The sequence below is a fragment of the Triturus cristatus genome, chromosome 4_2 (genome assembly GCF_964204655.1).
Source record: "Triturus cristatus chromosome 4_2, aTriCri1.1, whole genome shotgun sequence".
Classification (NCBI taxonomy): domain Eukaryota; kingdom Metazoa; phylum Chordata; class Amphibia; order Caudata; family Salamandridae; genus Triturus; species Triturus cristatus.
In genome coordinates this window covers 369,313,366-369,337,886 of record NC_140586.1, presented here as the reverse complement: position 1 = coordinate 369,337,886, position 24,521 = coordinate 369,313,366, and the positions used below count along the sequence as shown (strand labels likewise).

At 45.3% G+C, this 24,521-nt stretch overlaps 1 protein-coding gene across 1 annotated transcript in view; it reads left to right on the top strand.

The window, feature by feature from the left end:
• LOC146833907 (coagulation factor XIII B chain-like) overlaps positions 1 to 24,521 on the top strand; it is a 1,069,530-nt gene that overhangs the window by 348,651 nt on the left and 696,358 nt on the right. Inside the window, exons 5-6 of the mRNA XM_085601818.1 lie at positions 18,942 to 19,103; positions 22,537 to 22,596. Coding sequence (XP_085457944.1) covers positions 18,942 to 19,103; positions 22,537 to 22,596 — 222 coding nt within the window. The remainder of the gene's footprint in view (positions 1 to 18,941; positions 19,104 to 22,536; positions 22,597 to 24,521) is intronic.

Below are 24,521 nucleotides of genomic sequence, written 5' to 3'. Positions count from 1 at the left end.
GGACATTTTTGGGATGACACACTAAGAGATGTAAGTGTACATAACAGTACCTCTACAGTGCTACTTCCCATACACCTAAATTATTTTGTGAGATTAATCTTACTGTAACCATTGAGGGTCAACATTTTAATCTTCTCTATTGGCTACCTAATGCTTATGATTTTTATATTATACTAGTCAATAAAGCAGCCTTTGTAAGCCTAGAGGAGTCTTGGATTGAAAGACAGGCTGCCTGCATAAGAAAGTAGGGAAACAGCCCAAGCTCACAGAGGTGAGAATTCAGTTGCCCACTAAGGTTAGTCTGAACCTTTAACCAGGCATCTTCAGCGAGGGTCCTGATCTTAAACCACAAATATTAATTGATTGCCATCCAAACTAGCTTCTGCCCTAGCACGGATGTGTCCACCGTGCCGAAAGCTTCTCTCTCATCCACAAGCAACAGTGCAAGTATGGACCTTTTTCTAGAGAGGTGCCCATGCCCTCATACTTGATAATATTACATTGTTCTTAGAGTACTCCCATGCTATTAAGCCCATTTGGGCCAGAAGAAATGTCAATTCCTGCTGTCCAATTTTCTAGATCGTTTAATAACATTTATGCAAGGTAATTAGATAATTATTTTGGAGGGTTATCATAGTCACCCTTTTATTATGTATATTGTTTAAAATGTTGCCCTTTTATGACTCCAGGAAAAGGAGTCTAGCGCTTTAACTTATTAGAAAACTGGTAACAATGGGAATTTCCTAAGTGTAGGGTCTACCTCAAGAATCTCAATAGCTGACCTATTTGGTCCCATAGCCTGGTAAAATTTAGTGTGAGCAATTAAACTATTTTATTAGGTGTCATGGTTTGCTCTTTGGTATCTGCTTGTTAATAATTGTCTACCAGAGTTGTATAAATCAACTATTTGTGCCAATAAATGTAATGTACTTAATTAGCAACTGTAAGAAATCTGTGTTTGATGGTCCAAGGTCTGAGAGGTACTTTGTCTCACTTCTATCAACTGGGATCTTTCACTGCTAGTGTTCTGGAGCCCTGTGATGCAGGCATCTAAACTGGAACCAAATGCCCTTTTTGGCACTTGACTCTGAAGGTAGTGAAGCAAAACAGTCCAAGGCTTACCCAGCTTTCTAGCCATTACTTTTTCTTGTAAAAAGTAAAATACTGTATTACATGCACTCTTAAAGGCTACACACTATTTAACAAATAATTTACCCAATAGCAGGTCGCAATGCCTATGGAGACACCCTTGAAAGTGCCTCAACTAATCGAGGACACACACTTATTAAAGTTCTCAAAAGTCGGGTAATCCCTAAGTGTACTGAAGACCCGTGCGCTAAAGGTACCTTTCACAGTTTGCACACCGTACCTTCTATGAGCACAACCTAACAGTAGAGAGGTGTTGATCACAACTCAGGTCTTCTTGCTTTTGTGACGGTGTCACCATAATCATTACAAGCAAACTATAGAGACAAATAAAATACACATCAAACTTTCAGGGTAGTATCACATTTCAATAACAAAAACAATATACACAGTGATTTGCTAGCAGCAGTGTATACATCAATAAAGATTTTTATGTTGAACATTATCCGACATTGAGGATTTTCTTAGACAGTTAACCTATCTACAAAGAAAAGACAAGACCTGGTACCAAATTTTCATGTACCACAGAGTCTTTAAACAAAGGCCTCCAGTCCAGGATTCCTTTTTTATCTACAGAATCACTCTTTCTGTGACTCAAATGACACAGAAAGGGGCTCCTTGTGGAGTTGGGGGGCCCACAGCTGCTCCTTCGTAGCTCCAAAGCAAATTCACTCACTTACCGGTGTTCCTCCTCTCGTAGAACACTGCAAAACATGCAAATTAAGGCAGCCCCAGTCTCCTGGGTTATGCTGTTAGCCTTTCCATTTTTCAATGTTTTTTGTTGTTGTGCAGATGTGCTGAATGGCACACTCCCATTTGTGTGAGGGGGTGCCCTGCCCCCACATGTGGTGGTCCTGCTTGCAACAAAAATGCCCACCTGGGAAACCCAAATCCAAACAGATGGATGTAGACCAATGTGTGCTTCTCATTGCCACAGACAAGAGTATTAGGAAGTACACAACCTTGATCCCCAGGCTCTTGCCTTCCCTGGGTGTTCTTCTGAACGGAGCAAGATATGCTAATTTGTGATAATCCTAGGGCACTGACCCTCACTGAGGGAGGAAACAGCAAGTAGCGGGGGAATGCCACATGTGCTCGCCTCCATATCCCCAGCATTTAAACTTTCCTGGGACACTGGCCCTTCCCAGGAATAATATCAGGGTACCATCAGATGACCCAGCTTTGAATCTGTGGAGACCATGTGTGACTTCTGAGGCTCTCTTCAATGCTGCCCATGAACACCAAAGCCAAGACCAGAATCCTCAGGCCCCTTTAGGCATTTTGCATGGTGTTTTCGCATTGTTGCTCCTGGAGCACACTCTACCCACTAGGAGTGGAATTTTAGGGCCAGCTCACCTCTAAATGTTTGACAGATTATCTTAGATCTTTTAATAGGTCTCTCACCAATGAGAGAGAGCTCATGGCCTTCTCTCCTTTATTTAGCTGCTCAGCTCAATGGTCAAGGTTCTTTGGCAGCTCTGGTACCAAACTACCTCCTCACAGGAGTGGGAAGTTGTGCAGAGACAAGGCACTTTTCTTCTCTCTGGGACCTACCTTGAGCAGCACCATCGAGTCCTTGGGGCAGCTTACACTGCCTTCCAGCACTCTCCAGGACAGTCCACTTGCAGGTTATCTGTGTGTCCAGACGTATTGAGGTCCCTCTCCAGAGATAACCACCATAGAAGTGATCCCTAGTAGTCCAAGAAAAACCTCTCCTTCAATGTCCCCAGCAAGTCCACACTATACTCTACTCTCCCTAAGAGTGAAGGTGGAAGATCATAGGACAACAAAGTCCTTCGAAGTTCGAGCCTGCAGTCCTCTCAATGCAGGGATACATCAGCAAGTTGCTGTGCTCATCTACCTCTTTAGTTTCCCGTTCTTCTCATAGTTTTTCCCTTATCCAAAAATTTAGCAATGGCGATGAAGACTTCTAGAATGTTGTCACCTCTTCATTCCAAAATTTCCACTTCACCTCGACCATTCCTCCTGGACAACATTATAGGAGTTTTCAAAACGCTTAAATCTGAAAGAAACACGTTAGTTAGATTCCTCACCTTAGAATATCCCCAGGCGTCAGGCTGGATCCGGAAAGATTTTTAGTCAGCAATACCCTTGCGTGACGCTAGGTGTCGTCTGCGGCTCCGCATCCGTCGTCGGTGTCGTGATCGCCAGCATGACGTCGTCGGAGTACTTAGACGCCGCCCTCGTGCGCTGACGTCAGTTCTTTTTTCCGCGCAAGTAAGCGCTGATCCGGGAAGAGCATACCCTTTTAGTCACTTTTTGACTAAACTTTTTTGAACTCTTTTGGTTCCATTCACGTCGACCTCGACTCTGGTGCCGATAGGGATGCCTGGCTTCAAAGCTTGTGACTCCTGTCACCGACTGATGTCGGTCACGGACCACCACCACCGGTGCCTCTATTGCCTTGGGCTGACCACGATGCCGAGTCGTGCCTCGACTTCCGGGCCTTGACTTTGAAAGCTAGGCGGGAGCGGTCCCGCAAGCTGCTCGAGTTCCAGCAGTCGGCTCCGCGCCGTTCTAGGTCCCGGTCGAGAAGGAGGTCAAGGGACCGGTCACGGAGCCGCAGCCATCACCGCTCGTTGGGGTCCAAGTCTTCAAGATCCGGTAAGTCAAAGCACAGCAAGAAGTCAAAGCGGCGACATCGCTCTTCTGGCTCCCCTCACCGGTCGCGCGACTTGGCTGAGGGTTCGGATGGCACCACCCGCGCGGCTCCATCGGAGCCACAGGAGTCCCGTCCGACCCCATACCCTCCGGTCCCTGGGTCTGACACGACTCCTGCAGAGGTCAGGGACTTCCTCGTGGCCATGAGGAACCTGGCTCCGCCGTCGACGCCTGCCGGCATGCCCTCGGGCCCCGCAGGCTTGACTGGGAGGCCTAGCGAGCCAGCGGCTCCGGCCCCGGCGCCGTCGTCGACTCCGGTCCCGACGCCGCAGGTCCCCAAGGGATCCAGACCTTCGACCCCTCCGCAGACTCCTCCGGTGCCGCATCCGGCGCCACCTTCGGACGTTGCCGTTCCCCGGTTTAGTCCTGGTCCAGGCCCAGCGTCGGAGCGGTGCCGCCCGGCACCACACCCGACACCGATGGGTTGCAATTTCATCTTCCGCCCGGCTCCGATCATTCCACCTGTATACCAGGAATCGGATGATGGTGACGACTGGGAGGGATCTGAGGACCCTCTGGCCCGGCAGGGCCAGTTATCTCAGGACTGGACAGACGAACTGGGGGATGCCAGTGGTCTTGACACCTCTCCTGACACTGGCTTCATTTCTCCTCCGACCGTGGCTTCGGAGGAAGGGGCTACATTTTCTGTGGTGCTGCGCAAGGCGGCTGATGCCCTTGGGCTGGAGCTGCCTGCTGTGGCCGTGAGGACTAATCTCCTCACTGAAGTGCTCCGACCGTCAGCAAGCTCCTCGGAGCCCCTGCTGCAGTTTAATGAAGCACTGATTGACGTTCTGAAGGGCACCTGGTCCAAGCCCTCCACAGTTCCTCCTATGGACCGGAACGTGGCCCGGTGCCACCGCCCTGCACCGGGCGACCCCAGTTTTCTGTCCATACACCCCACGCACGAGAGCCTGGTTATCCAGGCCTCTACCTCCCAGACCTCCTTCCCGTCCACTCCCCCGGATTGGGAATCCAAAAGGTTAGAACAGTTTGGAAAGAAACTGTTCTCCTCTCTTAGTTTGGAGTTGCGGTCTATCAACACTCCGTGCCTTTTGGACTGTTACTCCCACACCCTGTGGGATACAGTGGAGGACGTGCTGCCCCAGTGTCCAGAGGAGGCCGAAGGGCAGGATGCGGCACGGCATGCAACCCGATGTGGACTGAACACAACGGACTTGCTGGGCAGGGCAATGTCGACCACGGTGGTGCTTCGTCACCACGCCTGGCTGAGGTCCACGAGTTTTCCGGGGATGTCCAGAGCACCCTCATGGACATGCCCTTCGATGGCAGTTGCCTTTTTGGCGACAACGCGGATAGTGCGCTGGAGCGCTTTAAGGACTCCAGGGCTACAGCCAAGTCATTGGGCCTCTCGGCCCACGCCAGCAAACTTCCGCTTTTTGCCCCTTTCGTGGACGACGAAGGGGCGCCCCCCTTACGTCCACCTAGCCACCGGCTGCAGAACCAACCACCACGCGGACGTGGATTCCGCCGAGGCGGTACAGGGGGACAACGTGCCGGTCTGTCCACATCTACCCCAGCAGCATCCGCCTCAAAGCCCTCCTAGTCCGAACTTTCAGGCCCATTCCATGCCAGTGGGAGGCAGAGTTCGCCATGACCTGCTCCACTAGCGTACCATCACATCGGACAGGTGGGTGCTGCAAATAGTCTGAAGGGGCTACTCCCTCCCCTTCAGGGCGACCCCTCCAGCCATGCCACAGCAGTGCCACCAAATTTCAGGGGATAACTTGCAACTTCTGCAGGAGGAAGTTACGGCCCTCTTGGCCAAGATGGCCATCGAGCGCGTTCCTGGTCCAGAAGTATGTTGTGGTTGTTATTCCCACTACTTTCTGGTTCCCAAGAAGGTCAAAGGGGGCCTCCGTCCTATCTTGGACCTCAGGAGCGTCAACGCCTTCCTCTGGAAGGAGAAGTTCAAGATGCTCACCTTAGCTCAGGTTCTGGCTGCCCTAGACCCTGAAGACTGATGGTAGCGTTGGACTTGCAGGACGCTTATTTCCACATCCCCGTCCTGCCGGCCCACCGGCGTTACCTGCGGTTCACGGTGGGCCAAGAGTATTTTCAGTTTACCGTGCTCCCCTTCGGCCTCACCGATGCCCCTCGGGTGTTCATGAAAGGGATGGCGCTGGTCGCAGCTCATCTGCGCAGATTGGGGGCTCTAGTCTTCCCCTATCTCGACGACTGGTTGTTGAAGGTGGGCTCGCCCCAGGCAGTTGTCTCCCACCTCCAGACTATGGCCGACCTCTTGCATTTGCTGGGGTTCTCCATCAATGTGCCGAAGTCGTATCTGAGTCCCTCCCAGAAGCTCCTCTTCATCGGAGCGGTTCTGGACTCGGCGCGGTCCCGGGCCTATCCTCCGGAGCAGCGGGTCCGGGATATTCAAGCTCTGATTCCCATCTTTCGGCCTCCATCCCGGGTTTCGGTCAGGTTGGTGCTGCGGTTTCTGGTTCTGATGGCCTCCTGCATCCTGTTGGTGCATCACGCCAGATGGCGGATGCTGGCTCTGCAGTGGGACCTGAAGTTTCAGTGGGCCCAGCATCGGGGCAACCTGTCCGACCATGTGTTGATCTCGGAGGGCACTGCAAGACAGTTTCAGTGGTGGCGCACGAACCGCGATTGGGTCAGTGGCAGATCCCTCTCCCTACCCCAACCGGAGCATGTAGTATTGACGGATGCGTCCCTTCTGGGATGGGGGGGCCACATGGGAGAGGCGGAAATCAGAGGCCTCTGGTCTCCGGCAGAGTCTCGGCTCCATATCAACCTTCTGGAGCTGAGGGTGATCCGACTTGCACTGAAGGCATTCCTTCCCTCTGTCCGGGGAAGTGTAGTGCAGGTGTTCACGTACAACACCACTGCCATGTGGTATTGCAACAAACAGGGCGGGGTGGGGTCGTGGACCCTTTGTCAGGAGGCTCTGCACCTCTGAACATGGCTGGAACATCAGGGCATCACCCTGGTGGTTCAACATCTGGCGGGCTCTCTGAACGCCAGAGCAGACGAACTCAGCTGCCGGTGCATGATGGATCACAAATGGCATCTAAACTCGGACGTGGCGCAAGGCCTCTTTCGGCAGTGGGGAGAGCCCTGGTTAGATCTATTCGCCACCGAAGAGAACGCGCAATGTCAGCAGTTCTGCGCGTTGGAGTTTCCAAGGCGGCACTCGCTCGGAGACGCTTTTCGTCGCAAGTGGAGTTGCGGCCTGTTGTACGCCTTTCCGCCTATACCACTTCTGCCCAGAGTGCTGAAGAAGATCAGGCACGACCGGGCCCAAGTCATCTTGGTGGCTCCGGATTGGGCACGAAGATACTGGTATCCCGAGCTACTCAGTCTGTCGATCGATCTCCCGATACGACTGCCTTTTCAGGAGGACCTTCTGTCGCAGCAGCAGGGAACGGTCCTCCACCCGAACCTGTCCAGCCTCCACCTCCATGCGTGGAGATTGAGCAGCGGCAGTTGATGCCATTTGACTTGCCTCCTGAAGTCTGTAATGTTATTCTGGCAGCCAGGCGTCCCTCCACAAAATCGGTATACGCCTGCAGGTGGAACAAATTTGTGGCATGGTGCACAGCAAAGGCTGTGGATCCCCTTTCTGCCCCTCTTTCTGAGGTTCTCCTCTTTCTTCTTTCTATGGCCCAGCAGGGCTTTGCTCTGGGCAACCTTAAAGGATATCTTTCAGCTATTTCTGCTTTCTTACGGCTTCCTGATCAGCCTTCTCTTTTCAAATCCCCTGTTGTTTCTCGATTCTTTAAGGGCATTACTCATATGTTTCGTCCTGTCCCTTTCGTAATGCCTATAGTGGGATTTGAATCTGGTATTGACGTTTCTGATGTGCGCTCCCTTTGAGCCACTTCATAATTGTCCCCTTCATCTGTTGACGCTTAAGACTGCTTTCCTGGTTGCCATCACCTCTGCTAGAAGGGTGAGTGAGCTCCAGGCTCTCTCTTCTAAGCCTCCTTTCCTTTCTGTCCATCCGGACAAAGTTGTTCTCAGGACTCGTCCTTCCTTTCTCCCTAAGGTGGTGACTGCCTTTCACATCGGACAGTCTGCTATGCTGCCCACCTTCTTTTCGCCTCCGCATCCCTCGAAAGAGGACAAGAGGCTCCACCGTCTGGACCCAAAACGGGCGCTGTCCTTCTATCTGGACCGCACCAAACAGTTCCGGGTAGACGACCAACTCTTTGTTGGCTTCGTGGGTGCTAAGAAGGGGCGGGTGGTGCACAAGCGAACCATCTCTCGGTGGGTCGTTTTGTGTATCAAGGCCTGTTACTCCTTAGCTAAAAACGAACCTCCTGTAGGGCTGAGGGCCCATTCCACTTGGGCCACAGCGGCGACCACTGCCCTGGGCCAGGGAGTCCCTTTGCAGGACATTTGTCAGGCAGCAACGTGGGCCTCGCTGCACACGTTTTCCAAACACTATTGCCTGGACAGCCAAGTCCGGAGAGACGGCTTCTTTGGCCGTTCTGTTCTCCAGGACTTTCTGGTGTGATCTTGGTTCACGGGCCCACCACCGGGGTTGGTATTGCTGGGGTATCTATTCTAAGGTGAGGAATCTAACTAACGTGTTTCTTTCAGATGAACAAGTTACTTACCTTCGGTAACAATATATCTGTAAGAAACATTAGTTAGTTAGATTCCTCACCGCCCCACCCATTCTACCCGTTCTGCGCACCGTTATCTAGGGTTGAGGTCATCCCTTTCAGGGCCCTAGAATTTTTTGGCACCAGTGTCGATCTCTTGCATGGCTCTGCGTTCCTGGCGCGGAAAGCTATGTACAAGAACTGACGTCAGACGCGGAGCTGCAGACGATGCCTAGCAACGTGCAAGGGTATTTTTGACGAAAAATCTTTCCGGATCCAGCCTGACGCCTAGGGATATTCTAAGGTGAGGAATCTAACTAACTAATGTTTCTTACAGATATATCGTTACCGAAGGTAAGTAACTTGTTCATCAAGCTCTTCTCTCTCACAGCCTGTAACCTAACTCTTAACCAACAAAGTAACTTGGTTCCTTCCCCTCAGACCATCAAAAGGTGTCATGTAGTTCCTATAAACCTATATAGAATCTGCGCGTTTAGACAACATACACTGCGGGCTTGGTGTCCAAACTGATACCAGGCACCCCCACTGAGTATGTCAGTCTGTATACGAGCTAGCTTGCAGTGCCACTAGAAACCCCTCTTACTAAGGAGAAAATAGTTCTTGACAACCAACGAACATGGAGTGTCTGCGTGCAGAAGCCTCAGCGTCTTGTGTCAGTGTATCGGCATAGAAATCCTTTTCTCCTCTCTCTACCTTAGCAAGAGATGGTGTATATATATCCAAAAGTGATACCCACTGGGGATGTACCTCGCTGTGTCATGTCAAACTAGGATGATGGAAGGAGTGACCCTTGTACATAGTTTTTTTGCAGGAGATGTTCGACCTGCTGCCCAGTCATGATTCCAAGAATACTCATGCATAATGAATGAGGTTAGACCTTTCGGAGAAAACCCCAGGTCCTTTAGTCATTACCTCAACTGGGTAAAAAGTCAGTCCTAAGAACCGTTATGTAGTGCAATTTGTGGGCAATGTAGGTTAAAGGTGCATGTAGTACCTAAGCCGATAGTGGGGTACCTATATGGAACATAACACTCAATCCTCATCCAGCTGGACGACATACTAAAAAATCAACCGTACTGCTAAATATAATACGCAAATAAGTCTTTAAAAAAAGTCCATAAAAATATAAAAAGTCTAATTAATGGTTAAAAAAAAATGTAAAGAAGGCGATAGAAATCTAAGTTATGTTCGCAGCTATTATTTGAACATAGAGTGACTGAAAGCCATGAGGCTTAGACTAAAGTGTCTTGTTTAAAACTTCAAGTTTGGTTGATAAAAAGCCACATTTTCCCAGCACACGATGAGCCAAATGTTTGTGTCATGGATGGGAGACGCAACATCACTGTGGCCTGCAACCGCAGATGACGATCCCTTCAACTACTCGCAGATCAGGTCAATCGAGCACAGATGTTCCTACGCATTCACCACAGCCATTGCTTGTGAGGCGCTAGTGTCGTCCGAGGCCTAAGTATTTGTTGAGGAGCCATTATCCTTCCTGACAGAAGCTGAAGCATCCTCTAAGCTCTAAGAATGCAGACATCAACATTGGAATACGCTGAGGACACTGCAGAACATGGGCCGTAATCGGGTCCAGTAAAGCATCAACGTCCGGTGTCGCAATTTGTGCATGCATTCTCGTCCGTAGAATTGGCATCGGAGGACAGGCCGAATACAGTCGATCCAGACTGGTCTAAATGACAAGAACCAAGACTCGCTTAGTTCTGGAAGTCGAGGTGTGCCCGGATGGCGTACCATGTGATCATGGTATCGGCGCTTCAAGAGCGTTTGTTCCATCTCCTTGATGACTGGGACATCCATTGCGTAGCAGAAAAAGGACAAACAGGTTCACCAAAAACACTTCAAAAATGCTTCAGAATATGGAGTGTATAAAATTGGGAACAACTCCGACGATTGTCCGAAAGGTGCATAACAGTCCAGAACCTGTGGTCTTAAATAGGTGGACAATACCCGTCGTGTCGGACATGTTAAAGAGACGTTGTACCATTTCTGTGAAATGGAAAAGGCAGTTTTTTCTTATCAGTGCCTGAATCTCGGCGGAGGGCCTTGCAACCTAACGATCATAAGTTTGTCGGGCGGAGGTTAAAGGCACGGTTGGCTTTCATTTGGCTCAGAGTATCAAACTGTTTAAAGGAATCATTCAACGAAGGCCATAACTGCACCTCCCTGATTGTGTGGGTTGGTGGAAACAATACTTGCATACAGCAATTAACCCTGGAGTTTACAGTAACAAGATAGGCAATGCCTGGGATGTAGAGTAAATCTGTTTGGTGTTAGTTAGCATATTTTTCTGTGCAGGTGTAGGTATAACCTTATAATAAAATGAGGTCGGGTCAAAAGTGCTAAACCCTGAACAATAAGAACATTTCTGTGCGAAACTTTTCAAACTACCTTTTGGCGGTATTGGGCAATGTTCCCATTGATGGTATGTGTAAACATTTCTAGGGATACAAGATTTGTGTAAAAAGTGATGACCATAATGATGGAAACAGTACGTGCTATCGTAATCAGATGTGTCTTCTAAAATTTCATTATTTGAGAATGCAGTGGATTTCTCTATATCAGACAACATATTATTCTCAGTTTCAAAGTCACAATCATCGGAAAATATACTGGAGGTAATAATATCGTTTAAAGATACTTGAAATAAATGTGGTATTTTCAAAAGTTCTTTCGGGCCAAATACATCATAATCAACTTTGTCCCAAACAATACCATCAGGAATTGGAACAGCTGTAATGTTCACGGAAAACAAGTCTCTTTGTTCACGATGAGATGACGGATGAGGTTTCAGGACCAAGTTCACATTGGATACTGCAGAGCGTTCTGGGAGATATTTTCCCTTCATAAGTAGGCAAAAGACAGTCAATAGGCCAATCCAGAACAGAAAAAACAATATTGCAGATATAATCCAGAGCTGGAGCCAAGGTGATACCAAGTGAGTCTTTTTCAGAAAAATGTAGAGCTCACTAACTTGTTGCTTACTGGAAACTGGAGCTGGTGTTGTCTCAGATTCGCTGGGATCAAGAGAGAAGGTATCAAAATCGATGAAGTAGCCAGATGCAGTTCGATCAATCTTTGGTAGCTCAGCAGGTGCTGTTGAACTGGCAGGTGTCTCTTTTTGAGGTATATTGATGTAGAAATCAGTATTTAGTTGAATTGATATTTGTGTTTCACTTGAGTTCTGATGTTAAATTTGAACAGGAATGAGTTCCATTTCATTGTTGGAGACTCTTCGAATGTTAATAGTTTTTCAGCCTCAACTACTTGTATGGTAGCAAGAGGAGAACGTCGGCTACCCAGGAGCCCACATGGCCTACTATTCAGTATCGGCCACATAGTGTGGTTTGATCAGATCAATGGAGATGAATCTCTTTTATTTTTTACTGGCGGGAGGCGGAAGAAGTACTGTTCTTGTTCCTTCAACAGCCAGGACAGGTACAGGCTTTCTGTAGGATGGCCCAAATTCTTTTTTTGTCCTCGATCTTTTCTCTGACCAGATCGACGACTTTTGGGACCCAGACAGGTTTTGCCGTGACTGATTTGACTTCCCCAGTGGCGGTCCATTTCACTTTCACATTGCTAAGTAGTACTCTGGATTCATTTAGATCCTGTAAAATAGCCAAACGTTTATTGATGTCAAATTGTTTTTCATCCGCCACTGTGCCTTCACAATCGAGATCAGGTACCCACATTCCTATCTCAAATAGGACGTCAAAAGGCGTGACACCCCCTAGAGAACTTCTTGGCATATTGTTGAGGGCACGCTGTACCCCATATACGTGATTGATCCAACTACCACCTGAACCTAATAGCCTAGCTGTTAAAGACTGCTTTAAGTCACGGTTTTTCCTCTCCACAACCAAATTTCCCTCAGATGGTACGAAGAGGAGTACCGCAGTGCTACACCCAAAATTTCCATGGCTTCCTTCTACGCCCTAGAGCTAAACGCGGGACGCAGTCAGAATGTAATGTGCCAACTGCGTATGTCCCTATAAAGACACGCAAGTCTTTTATAACAGTTCGAGCGTCAGCCGAGTGCTGAGGCCATACCCATAGGAATCCCGAGCATGAAACCACTGCTACCATGATATATCTGTAAGCCCCATCCCAATGCAGGGGGCCGCAGTGGTCCTGATAGACACACGCTAGTGGACTGTCTGATATTGGAAAAGGTGTCTGCGCTGGACGTGCTACTGTGGAACCCTTCATCTGCTGACAGATGTCACATTTTAAGACAAAGTTCTTTGTCTGTTTAGTTAAACCAGGCCACCAAGAGCATTGGTTCAATAATGAAATTGTCGCAGTAATTCCTGCGTATGCAGAACCTAGACCCTCGTGTACAGCTAGAATTAAACGTATTCTTCGATTCGATTCATATTTGGTATTGCTCTATCCCCCACTTCCCGTAATGAAACATCGTCAAGTTTTAGATTACAGACATCTGAACACATGCACTAAATTATTTGCAGTACTGAATACACACTGTGACGCATTAATGAATAACATTTTGCAGAAGAAATATAAAACAACACTAGACATCTTAAATGGCTTCTTCTGCCAAAACATAGCGCCTGAAAGCAGGTATTTGACCACGTTTTCCATGTTAGGCTTCCAAGGTCAATTTGGTTGACTCTCACTAGGGTATAAGAATAGCCCCAGGTTGTTCAGCGGTAGGGTAACAGAATTACTTCAGAATTTGAATGAAGAGGCACGTGTATCAGTATCCTGATACCTGTCAGGTTTTTTTATGTTATCTCTATTCCTAAGGTTGCGTTTCCTTTCGGAGGGCTCCTGTTGAGGAGACCCACTGGTCTGAGATCTATTCTTTTGTTTTTTATTGTTATTATCCCATTTCTTCTTGGAAGAATCAGGTGCTTGCTTGGTGTTATCCTTTTCAGGACCACCCATGAGTTGAGGTTTTAATGCTCTAGCTCCCAAACTATCTCTACCTAATTCAGCATAAGTGTCTGCAATCATTTTAGGTAATACGACTTCCTGTTGTAAAGGAGTGAACTCCCTCAGATGTTGGCGTATTGCCACTGCTGCTGTCTCCCCTTTTATATATGCTAATATTATAGATGATACCTGGGCAAAATTGCCTAGCAATTCATCCCTAAGTTCAGAGCAGGTCCTGCTCCATACTCAGTTTGTATTTGTCTTAATATGTCTGGTATTACTGCTAGTGAAGGCATACCATGAGTTCTTATATATTTTGCAGTGAAACCTGTACAATCCTCTAACTGGGGAGCTATCCCCATTGGCAAGCAGATTGTAAGCATTCTGTTTTTTTCTTGAGGGCTTGTGCGCAGATGTACTACCTCTAGCTGTGTAATTTTCTGAGCTAACCAGAATGGCATTTGTTGACGTTTAGTGGGCATTTTACCCGTAACTGCGTTTGACGTTAGTGGTGTAATTTTGGTTGCCTTTCCCTGAATGGGTCCTGCTTGTGTAGCTTTTGTTGGCTGAAGTGTGAGTGTTCTCATCACAAATTGTGTTAAGTTTCTGTAAAGTTTTATTATTTCTTTGTGAAGCGGACGTAAATCTGCTACTGGCATTGTGTCAGTGTCTGGATGCAGTGTGTAAGCCTCAAGGACTGGCCAAGTTGCTCTGTCTCGTCGTGCGGACCTAGTCTTACTTTGTCTTTAGTATGGGAAAGCGTGCCTTTAAAGCAGTTTATGTGCACCCTGGTAGGTGAGCGGAATTTCAATGTCCTCATACGGACAGTATTCATGTGGAAGTTCTTCTTCAGTGTAAGAATGAAATGTATGTGTTTGTGCATCTGCTTGTGGGAATGTAACCCATGAATAGAATACCTCTGTTCTATATGATCTGTGAGCCTCAATCACGAAAGTTACTGTCCCACCCCTAGCTGGGAAATGATATTCAGCTAGTTTTAAGGTAAGGGTAGTTCTAACATTTTCTGAAATGTTAATTTCCCCTTCTAGTTCTTCCTCAATTAACGCACGTTTTTGTGACACTGTGGTGTCGTCTTCTGTCATTGTTGACAGAGTTTGTCAACAAAGAGTTTCAAGGAAACTGAGATAGGGTTTTATGCACAATAGCAACTGTTTGTCCTTCAAGCTTGATACACCTACAGCCAATCAATAGGAATTTTTGCATACTAAGCTGTGGCAGCATAGTTCCCTTCTAACGTCAGACGTTTTTGGAGTAATGTGAGTTGGGCTCTCTGAGAAAAGCACGACTGAACTACTCAGATTTGACTGTTGAATAAGTAGCAAAACAACGCTGGCAGTGCCATGTCATGTAGCTCCTATAATCCTATACAGAATCTGCTGGTTTAGACAACATACCCTGCGGAATTGGTGTCCAAACTGATTCTGGACACCCCCACTGAGTATGCCAGCCTGTATACCAGCTAGCTTACGGTGCCACTAGAAACTCCTCTTACCAAGGAGAGAATAGTTCTTGTCAACCACCGAACATGACAACCCTGATCCCTCAGAATCGTGGAAACAGTGTGCTACTTTTCGCTCAGTCACTCGTGCTCACTTCTTCTCGGAGAGATACACAGAATAAATGATGGGGACGTTTTTTCAATAAGCATTTATTTAACCATCATCATTCTAGTGTAAAATAAGTGTGCTAAAATAACCAATAGACATTAACAGATATAAATAATGCTAAGCACCAACAGAGTAAAAGGATGGTAGATTTCTACCATAGTGCTAAAACGATAAATACAGGCAAGTATAAAAATATATGACAGTAATAAAAGCGTACTTCTACGATGCGGCCCTAACTAGATGTACCTAAATGTACCTAGCATATATGTGGGTGTAAAGCCAATAATCCCTCTAGGATAAAGTCAACCTCATTACCTGAAGTGAGAGACTGTGGGACCCCGTTCTGGTCTCGAGGTGGACACCCCGCAAGTGATGTCAGACCACTGCGAGTTGGAGTGTCTGCATGCAGGAGTCTCAGTGTCTTGCGTTAGTGTGTCGGCATGGAAGTCCTTTTCTCCTCTCTCTACCTTAGCAAGAGATGGTATATATATATATATACCCAAAAGTGATACCCCCTGGAGTTATACCTCGCTGTGTCATGTCGAACTAGGATGACGGAAGGATTGACACTTGACATTGTTTTTATGCAGGAGATGATCGGCCTGCAGTCCAGCTGTGATTCCAAGAATCCTCATGCATAATGAATGAGGCTTAGGCCTTTTGGAGAAAACACCAGGTCCTCTAGTCATTACCTCAACAAGGTAAAAGGTCAGTCCTAAGAACCATTATGTAGTGCAGTATGAGGGCAATGTAGGTTAAAGGTGCATGTAGTACCTAAGCCGATATTGGGGTACCTATATGGAAGATAACAAAGGGAGCCTCTCCATTGAGTGGTGCCAGAAATATGGTTGTCTCCCTTTATTTCTGTGAAAAATGGCATGCAAAGCCCAAAGTGCATAAAGGAGTGCAGATGTGACCAAATTAATTATATTTGCACTCTAGAATGTTTTAACCATTTAAAAAAAATTCTGTATGCTAAACCAAATGACAAGTTAAAACTTTTGTCAAGTTCTCACCTACAGTGTGAATACAGTAAAAATCTACAGCCTCACAGCGAAGCACTACAGCCTTGCACTATATGGTCATATATCTTTTTGGATGCCCAATTAGGTTATTATGCCGGCACAGGTGATAAACAATTTATTAAAGTGACACTTGTCTACATGTGTGTATATAATGTGTTGAGTTAAGCAGTAGTCCCAATCACATGCCCCACACTTGTTCACCTCAGCTGTGCAGCACCTGACATTATTCTTAAAGGTGGGCACTGGTAGATAGTACTCAAAGCCATTTCACAGAAGCTTACAGTGGGTGAGACTCAGTTGGTGAGATTCGCTTGCAGCAGAGATCCAAAAACTGGGCAGTCCAAAATAAAAAAAAGGCTAGAAAAATTTAAGAAGGTTATATCCTACTCTTTTAAAGCAATCATGGCATGTGTGTATGGGACCAATTTCTACTGCTGCTCTTTCTAAGTCTATCATATAATTCCTTATTTTTGCTTATAAAACACATTCTTTGCTTACCATGCCATCAGTTTATACAGCATTCTACTACTATGGGACCTTGTCTTTATTTTACAGACAAACAAGACATTTTATGCTGTTCTGATTCTTTGCAAACATAAGGTGATGATGGCCAGAGTGCTGAAAGTTTTTAGACGCTCATCCCCACTCCAGATTTGGGTTAAGTCCATCATCATTCTTATGCTCACTCCACCTCCCCTGGTCAGACCCAGCCATATGACAATCACTCTTGACCCTGTTGCTCATGCGAACAGTCCAGCCCGAGCTGCCAAGCCAGGTCTTCCATGGAACAGAAACAAGCATCCTAGGACTGGTTTTGGGATAATACTCCTCATCAGCCAGGTTAGCTTGAATCAAGTGGCAAAGTGAGCAAGGGAGCCACATCTGGGCATACCCTGCCAGCTTAGGGCAAACAAAGCAAACCCAAGGTGAGGATGGACGGAGCGCTGAAACTTTTCAGACACTCACCCCCAGTCACAGATCTTGGTTGAATCCATCATCGTTCTTTAGCTCACTTTGGCACCCCACTTCAGACCCAGCAATAGGCAAGTCAGTCTTGACCCTGTTCCTCATGGGAACAGTCCAGCCCGAACTGCCAAGCCAGGACATCTAATTCTTTGAATACACTAGAGTGTTTTTATTTTTGCACTGCTGATTATTCCATAAATCATCATAAATATTAGAACAAGCTGCATAATACCTCGTTATTTAATCCTGTTTATCCTGCTTGTAAGAGTAGACAGAGACATAAGATCAGATTTCTTTATCCCATCAGCTAGAATCTCACACACCAAATGTAGAGTTTCTTAAATCAAGGGCCAAGACGATTTTACTATACACATTGTTTTTCCGAATGATGGAAGATTATCTAATATCATAACGCCAACATATGGTCTTTGGTAATTTGTTCCAGTTTATTAATTTATTGCAGAAAGCACCATGTCAGAGGGGATTATACATTTCTAGAGAGGAAGATCACTATCTATATGAACATTGTTTTAAAGAATGTAACTGCAAAAGTGTACTCAAGCAGATTGTTTGCACCTACTTTAGAGAGAGGTTGTGGATTTACACTTTTATCACTGCTGAAACATTTATCCAACTGGCAAAAGTGCATTGAAAAAACCTCTACTGATTATCCTTCTTGTGCTAATTATTAGTTTTTATTAATGATTAGTGCTGCAGTCCCTGCACTGTGGAAACCACTACCACCCATATCATTAGCATGCATGCACCAATTGAAATCACCGGTAATCAAATTCATTCATGTGGCATTTCAGCCGGAATCAGGTATCTTATTGAATTGGTTCTGATCTATACAATGCATCAGGAGGGTTTCCCCTGGAAGGTTTGAGCCTTCTCCTTGCAGGGTTCTTTTGGCTGCCTGCTGTGCCAGGCAGAGATGGGACTCTGGGCGATAAGTGTGCCGGACTGACAATTCCGCCACTCTGGCATTTCCTCGATAGGATGGAGGTTAGAGGGGCTGCTTTCAGGCGGAAAGATCTGCCACATCTCAGCCATGCCTCATGGACCCATTCTAGTTACAGCCTCTTGCAGTATGGTCTGAACAATCTTCCAAAGACTTATGTTGGTTTCCGCCCCGCCCTGCACAGGTGCCTGACCGCGCTATCTCATTGATTGAATGTAGTGTTTTTCTCACAATGAGTTAAAAGTGCTTATATAAATAAATAATTTACGTGAGTAATGATCCAAGAGGGCAGACAAATATTCAATAGAGGCGTTCAGCCGATCTTTTGCTTTCACTTTTAATAAATGTTGATAAACATTGCAAACTATTAAATGCTTGTGCCCATTCTTTATCATCTCAGTCTTTACAGCAAGAACAATGGATCTCTCTTTACCAGTTCACCAGTAGTCAAAGTTATCAGGGCACCAATTCTGTGGGCATATGAAGATGAAACTTTTTGAATTTCGAAAGTCACATACTCATTTTTTGAAAAAACTTCTTGATGTGAAGTCTCTTGAAGAAACACTATATGGTGTGTGCCCAAGAACAACTGTATGACACAGATTAGCCCATGAACCTTAAAAACCCAGCTTTATTCCAGGAGATTTGAATAAAGAGAAAATTGAGGACTGCATTCTCCATCATCCACTCAGGGAAGGGCGGTTATTTAGGACCCCGTAGGACCAACCTCATCATTGATTAGCATCAGAGGGGTTTACCCAGCCATAAACAGCAGTATCATGAGTTCAACATATCTCAGCGAGGGCCAGTGGTGTTAACCCTGTAATGAACTTTCATGTTTGCTTTGTGGGAAAAGCACTATTCTTCAGATTTATTTTGCCAACTGTACCCTTAACAGTAATTCCCTTCCAATACTTAAAGCTACCATGTTGTTGTACTGCCCTTTCTATATCTGAACCTAGTGTCGAACCTACAATGAAAATCTTTCTTTGTTGCTTTTCAGAAATTACATGTTCACTAAATGTTGATTCCAGAGGACGCACAAGGAGCTTTAAAAATGGTGATGTTGCCAAACTTAAATGTAAAGAAGGATTTAAATTGGATGGAGCTGAGAAGATCCAGTGCTATTACTTTGGATGGTATCCAAAGCTTCCTTCTTGCAGAGGTAAATATTTGAACACATTAATAAATTATTCAAAATTGTGAATCAAATTGCATCACTGCTGCCTGGAATTTTTATCCACAGCCCTGCTAACCATAGTGGGGAGATATTTAGACCCTCTATTTGTGGCACACTTTGAGAGTGCCTCCTAAAGGCATGTTTGCCTCTGCATTTATGTCGGTAATGCAAAGCGGGTGCAGAGGAAAAGTCATGTAATCATTTGCATGGGGCCATGCGCCCATGCAATTGAGCGAACACTGTCTCATAATAGTGCCAACGCTGCGTGTGCACCAGCGCAATCAGTATTACAGCAGAAGACATACAAGCTTCTGAAGCCCCTTCTGTAATACATTTGTGCCCCGGGGGCGCTCAAAGTGCGTACACACACCTGTTGCGCCCTCTGGGCAAAATGTATAATATGGCCCCCTAGTGTTTAAAAGCGCATAATAGAGATTAATCAACTAATTGGTTGACCCATTTGTCATCCTACAGATACCCTTACTGAACACAGCTTTGGCCGAAATGTATTTGGAAGCTTGATCGCACAGTAAGAAGGGATATTTATGCCAATTGTTTTCAGGGTCTGAATGTGGAAGCAGTACGAGAGAGCATATTGTAAAGAGCATAGATAGTCAGTACTTACCTCCGATTTCACTCCGACAGTATCTGGCCCTGGTCCAGGCATGGACAGGAGCAAACTGGCTTGCCTTTTATGTGCCATCAGCGCACCCGCTGTGTGCATCCATGTTTATGTCACTTACTAGACCGCAACGGAGATAGAGACAAAGCACGTGGGAGGAACACCTCCCAAGATGGCATCCAAAGTACCTATTGCCTCCTGGTAAGGCACGGGAAAGGGAAAGTTCTGACTAACCATATAGATCTAAGGAATGCCAGATCATAAGCAAGACTTGACTTGACTAGGTCTGCACTAAATCTTTGAAGGATGTAATGTTCAACCAATGCTATACCTGATGACAGTTAAATAAATAACTGAGAGCCAGCTGTACGACCATTTCATTTTGCGAGTCACTAACTGCGATTCTTTTTGCAATTTGCAATTAGAGACTCACAAAATGAAATGTACTAATGTCTGTCAGACACATTTAGCGATTCCTATTAGGGTTGCAAATGAAATGTTTAATCAATATTCATGAGGCAGGTCACAATTTGCGACCCATTGGGAATGGCCTTCACTCACAGGGATGGTGGCCTGCTGGGGTCAGCAGACCACCATGTCTGTGATTGCTTTTTGAAATAAAGTAACCTTTTTTTGGAATGCATCCCATTTTCTTTAAAGGAAAACAGGTTGCATTTCAGAAACAAAAATGAAAAGCTAACTTTTCATTTTTTAAGAGTAGGCAGTGGTCCCTCAGCGGTCTGTGGGACCACTGTCTGCCCTTAAAAAATGTTGGCATCCAATGTGGGGACCCCTTCCTGTTTGAGAACCGGTTACCTCCTCCTTCACAAGACAGTAAGATATGGATGTTTTGCAGCCACATTCCAGTCTAAAAAAATTCATACATGCCCCTGCGACTCGCTATTAGGAAGATAGGCCTTTGGCACACCCCTTCCTAATACCGACACGCAAACCCTATTTTGCGAATTGATAATAGGTTACCGACTCACAAAATAGGGTTAGTACATGCTAAAAGCCATTTTATCGGTCACAAACAGCCCTATTCTCCATTCGCTACCTCTAAAAACGATCGTACATCTGGCCCTAGGTAAGAGTGAACTTTCTCTTAAGTGACTGCTAAGCTCACTGAATCAATTTAACCAGCTGTGAAGCTAGTAATAAGAAGCGTCTGAGAAAAAAACAATGAAAATGAAGATAGTATGAATAGGTAAGGAAAAGTTGAGAGACAAGGAGAGCCTGCAGAGTGGCAGCAGTGCTGCCAATTACTCTTGTGTTTGGCCTTTTCAGAAGAATAAGCTGCACTATCATTAGCTGTACCATTACCATTAGCATCTCTGCTATGCCCAAAACTATCGGTAGCAAAATGTGAGATGAGAAGCCCCTTCCAAGACTTAACAGACTCCTTTTCGACAGAGGGAACAAGTACCCGAGTGGAACTGCGAGTCTAGTGATCTGTGCTCACGTTCACACTTTGCCCTGTTGTACGTCATTTGTTGCAATCTGACATGGGCAAAAGGGTCTTAAGCACTACTTTAATAGTGACACATGATTTTGGGTGCATTTAAGGATCAGATATTGATAATGAATATTTGTGTTGAGTCTTTTAGCAGTTAAAATAAACCTTAACATTATAGATGTCTCTTTTTGTCTTAGTGCACATGCCTGCGCCTGATCCCACAGAGCCCGATGGCGAGCAGTTACCACTAGGCATAGAAGATGGTTGTTCTTGTTTCACTTTCATTTAACTTTTTACATGTCATCAGACAAAGAAGTATACATGTACAATTACTGTTTACCATTTGATTCTGAATACATCGTCCTTCTTTAAATGTGATAGCCTCATTGTACAATGAATGGACAGCAGCACAGTTTCAGGATTCGCAGAGGCTAAGGACGAAATGCCCTATTTTTCTCAAAATCGTGTTTTTTTAATATATTCCTCTACCCACGAGAACCTGTCTCTCTTCTGATAGTCTGTTTTCACCCACACAAAAAATCCCGGTTAACCATTTATTCTCCCTCCAAGTACCTCATTCTTCTGCTCATCACTTTTGGCTGTCTCAGAAGGCAGCCCATGGATGACATTCACAAGTGCTCCATGGCACTCCTGTGAGGCTCAGACCCTTCTGAGATCTGGATCACATTTTATGCATCTTGAGCTACCTCTAAGGTCATAGAGTTCACATACACAAATATTATGTTGACTATGTTGATGATTTCGCAAATTACCATGCAGGTGCTCAATCTTAAGACATTAGTAAACTTCATCGTTAAGTTTTGGGTTTTTGTAGTAACTAAAAAGATGTACGTTACAGCAACAGCAGGCATTGCAGCAAAACAAACATTGGGAGTGGCTGCTCACACGAGAGATGTCTCACGCTTATTCTTGTGCTCAAGGGAGGGATGAGAAGGAAGGGTGGAGTGACTATACAGAGCCTAAGCTTGTAAATTGAAAATAAGGGAAACACGTAAGGGGCACCCTATTAAAGCACAGAGATATATTGCCATTTTAGAGTTTGAGTACAGAGCAAGGCTAAGGCGAAATGTGCAGCAAACAGTCTATTAAAACAATGTGCCTCAGGAGCAAGGGAGAGAACACACAGATGAGACTAAGAACAACTATGCATATTGGAGTGATGACAAGTACAGCAGAGGCTGATGTGGAGGAGGGAGGAATAGAATCCGACCTCAAAGTGCATTTCTTGTGTCATAGTGCGATTACATTTATTGTAGAATGACTTGTCGTTGGCATATGGGCTACTGTTTTTCTAATTTCTGAAATGTTTAATTTTTCAGATAAATTTGAATTTAGTCGCCCTGAGTATCTTATATTCGATGATTCAGATCCAGCTGTTGGTAAGTTCCAACACGATTAATAATTGTATTTCTGTAATATTGAGTCACCGTTACTTACAGTCAAAGAAGTCAGGGCCAGATGCAGAGTTTTTATGAGTGGGAGGAAGAACGAAAACCAGCGAATTACAGGCACTGTGATTGTCGTGCCACCTTATTGAGACAGGGACAACCGTCACCTATTTCTCCTGTCCATTTTTTACATCCAAGGCTCCTGTTCCTGTAAGTTGGTTACTTTTTGTTCAGAGAAAACTAATTTCTGCTTTGGGAGTTTCTTTTCTCAAAAACAAAAAAAGTTTGCTGAGCTGTCCTTTAAACATGGTGCTTCCCCAGTAAACTTCACTGCTGTAAAGGGAGCAGCTGCTCCCTTCACAGCATATATATCTCCACCTGCCAATCTCTAAATATGGCAGACAGTTCTTCATCAGCGTGGTGGAGATCATTACCTCTACCCTCCCCCTGGTAGGCATAATAAGGTCCTTTTGCATTTTTGTTTTTAATAGAATTGATACTTCACTTTAATCCTTGTTTGAGGAATGGTGCATATAGTTTCATGTAATTCTGTACACATACTGTAAAGAGTTTGTGAACATAATATCTATACTTAGACACAAGTAAACAGAGGAAATATTTTCATGAATTCTATGACATGTTGAGGGAAATGTCAGGCACAGCAGAAGTGAAACCATGAACCTTTCGTCTTCTCTTTCATGACGTTATAGGAGATTACGCTGCATGACGTTTAACCCACCATGATATCAATTGAAATGTTGTTGTGTGACCTTAGACCTCAATCCAAAAATAAATAGGCTAGGTTAATTCAATTACAAAAAAGTGAATTTGTGTTACTTATCAGTCACATAGTAACTTTGGTATATGGTATTTCATGATGATGATACGACAGGGACACAACTCTAATGTATTATCCATACAGTTAGCACTTTCTCAGATACAGTCACCATGTGCTCTAAAACTGCCTCTTAAGACCAATTATAGCTTCAAAGGCCAGTTTGCAGCTTCTAATGAACAAGTTTAGTTTCAGATTCCCTAATGTATCTTCACATACACAGCCACAAATGCCAAGACTTAGGGCCTAATTTAGATCTTGGTGGATGGGATACTCCTCCACAACCGTGACAGATATCCCGCCCATCGTATTACACGTGCATTATATCCTATGGCACTTGTAATACGGCGGGCGGGATATCCGTCATGTCTGGGATGGAGTATCCCATCCACTAAGTCTAAATCAGGCCCAAAGTCCCAAAGGCCTAATTACAGCCAGAAATACAAGGATAGGTTCAGCCATAGCTTTAAGTACACAAGTATTTCCTCAACTGTAAAGACACAGAAATAGGTGCACGAGTAAAGGTCATAATGCGCAGAAACAACCTCAAACACTAGGGTGAATCCTCAAATATCCCAAGCACAACCTCCAGGTGTTTAAGCATAAATAATAATATGCCCATGTAAACAGCTGAACCTTCAACTGCTCAGGGATTACCCCTAAATACCAAATAACAGTTCTAAAGGTTCAAACACAGACTTAAATGCTCAGCTACAGTTCCAAAGGCACATATGTTAGGAGACATCCATATGACCATTGCAGTCCCATAACGATAAATATATTTTCAAAACTCACTTAGGGCCTGATTACGATCTTCGGGGATGGGATACTCCATCACAAACGTTGACGGATATCCTGTCTTCCATATTACAAGTTCCATAGGATATAATGAAATTGTAATTTGGGGGACGGGATGTCATGCTCGTAATCAGGCCCTGCTGGCCTCATTTACAATAAACTGATGCATTGGTATCAATGCGTTAGTTTACTTGTGCCTGCGTCAAATGCCCTAGCAACACCATAGATGTGTTGTGTTGATAATACAGGGCTCCATGGAGCAAGGATTAAAAGATGCGTCAGA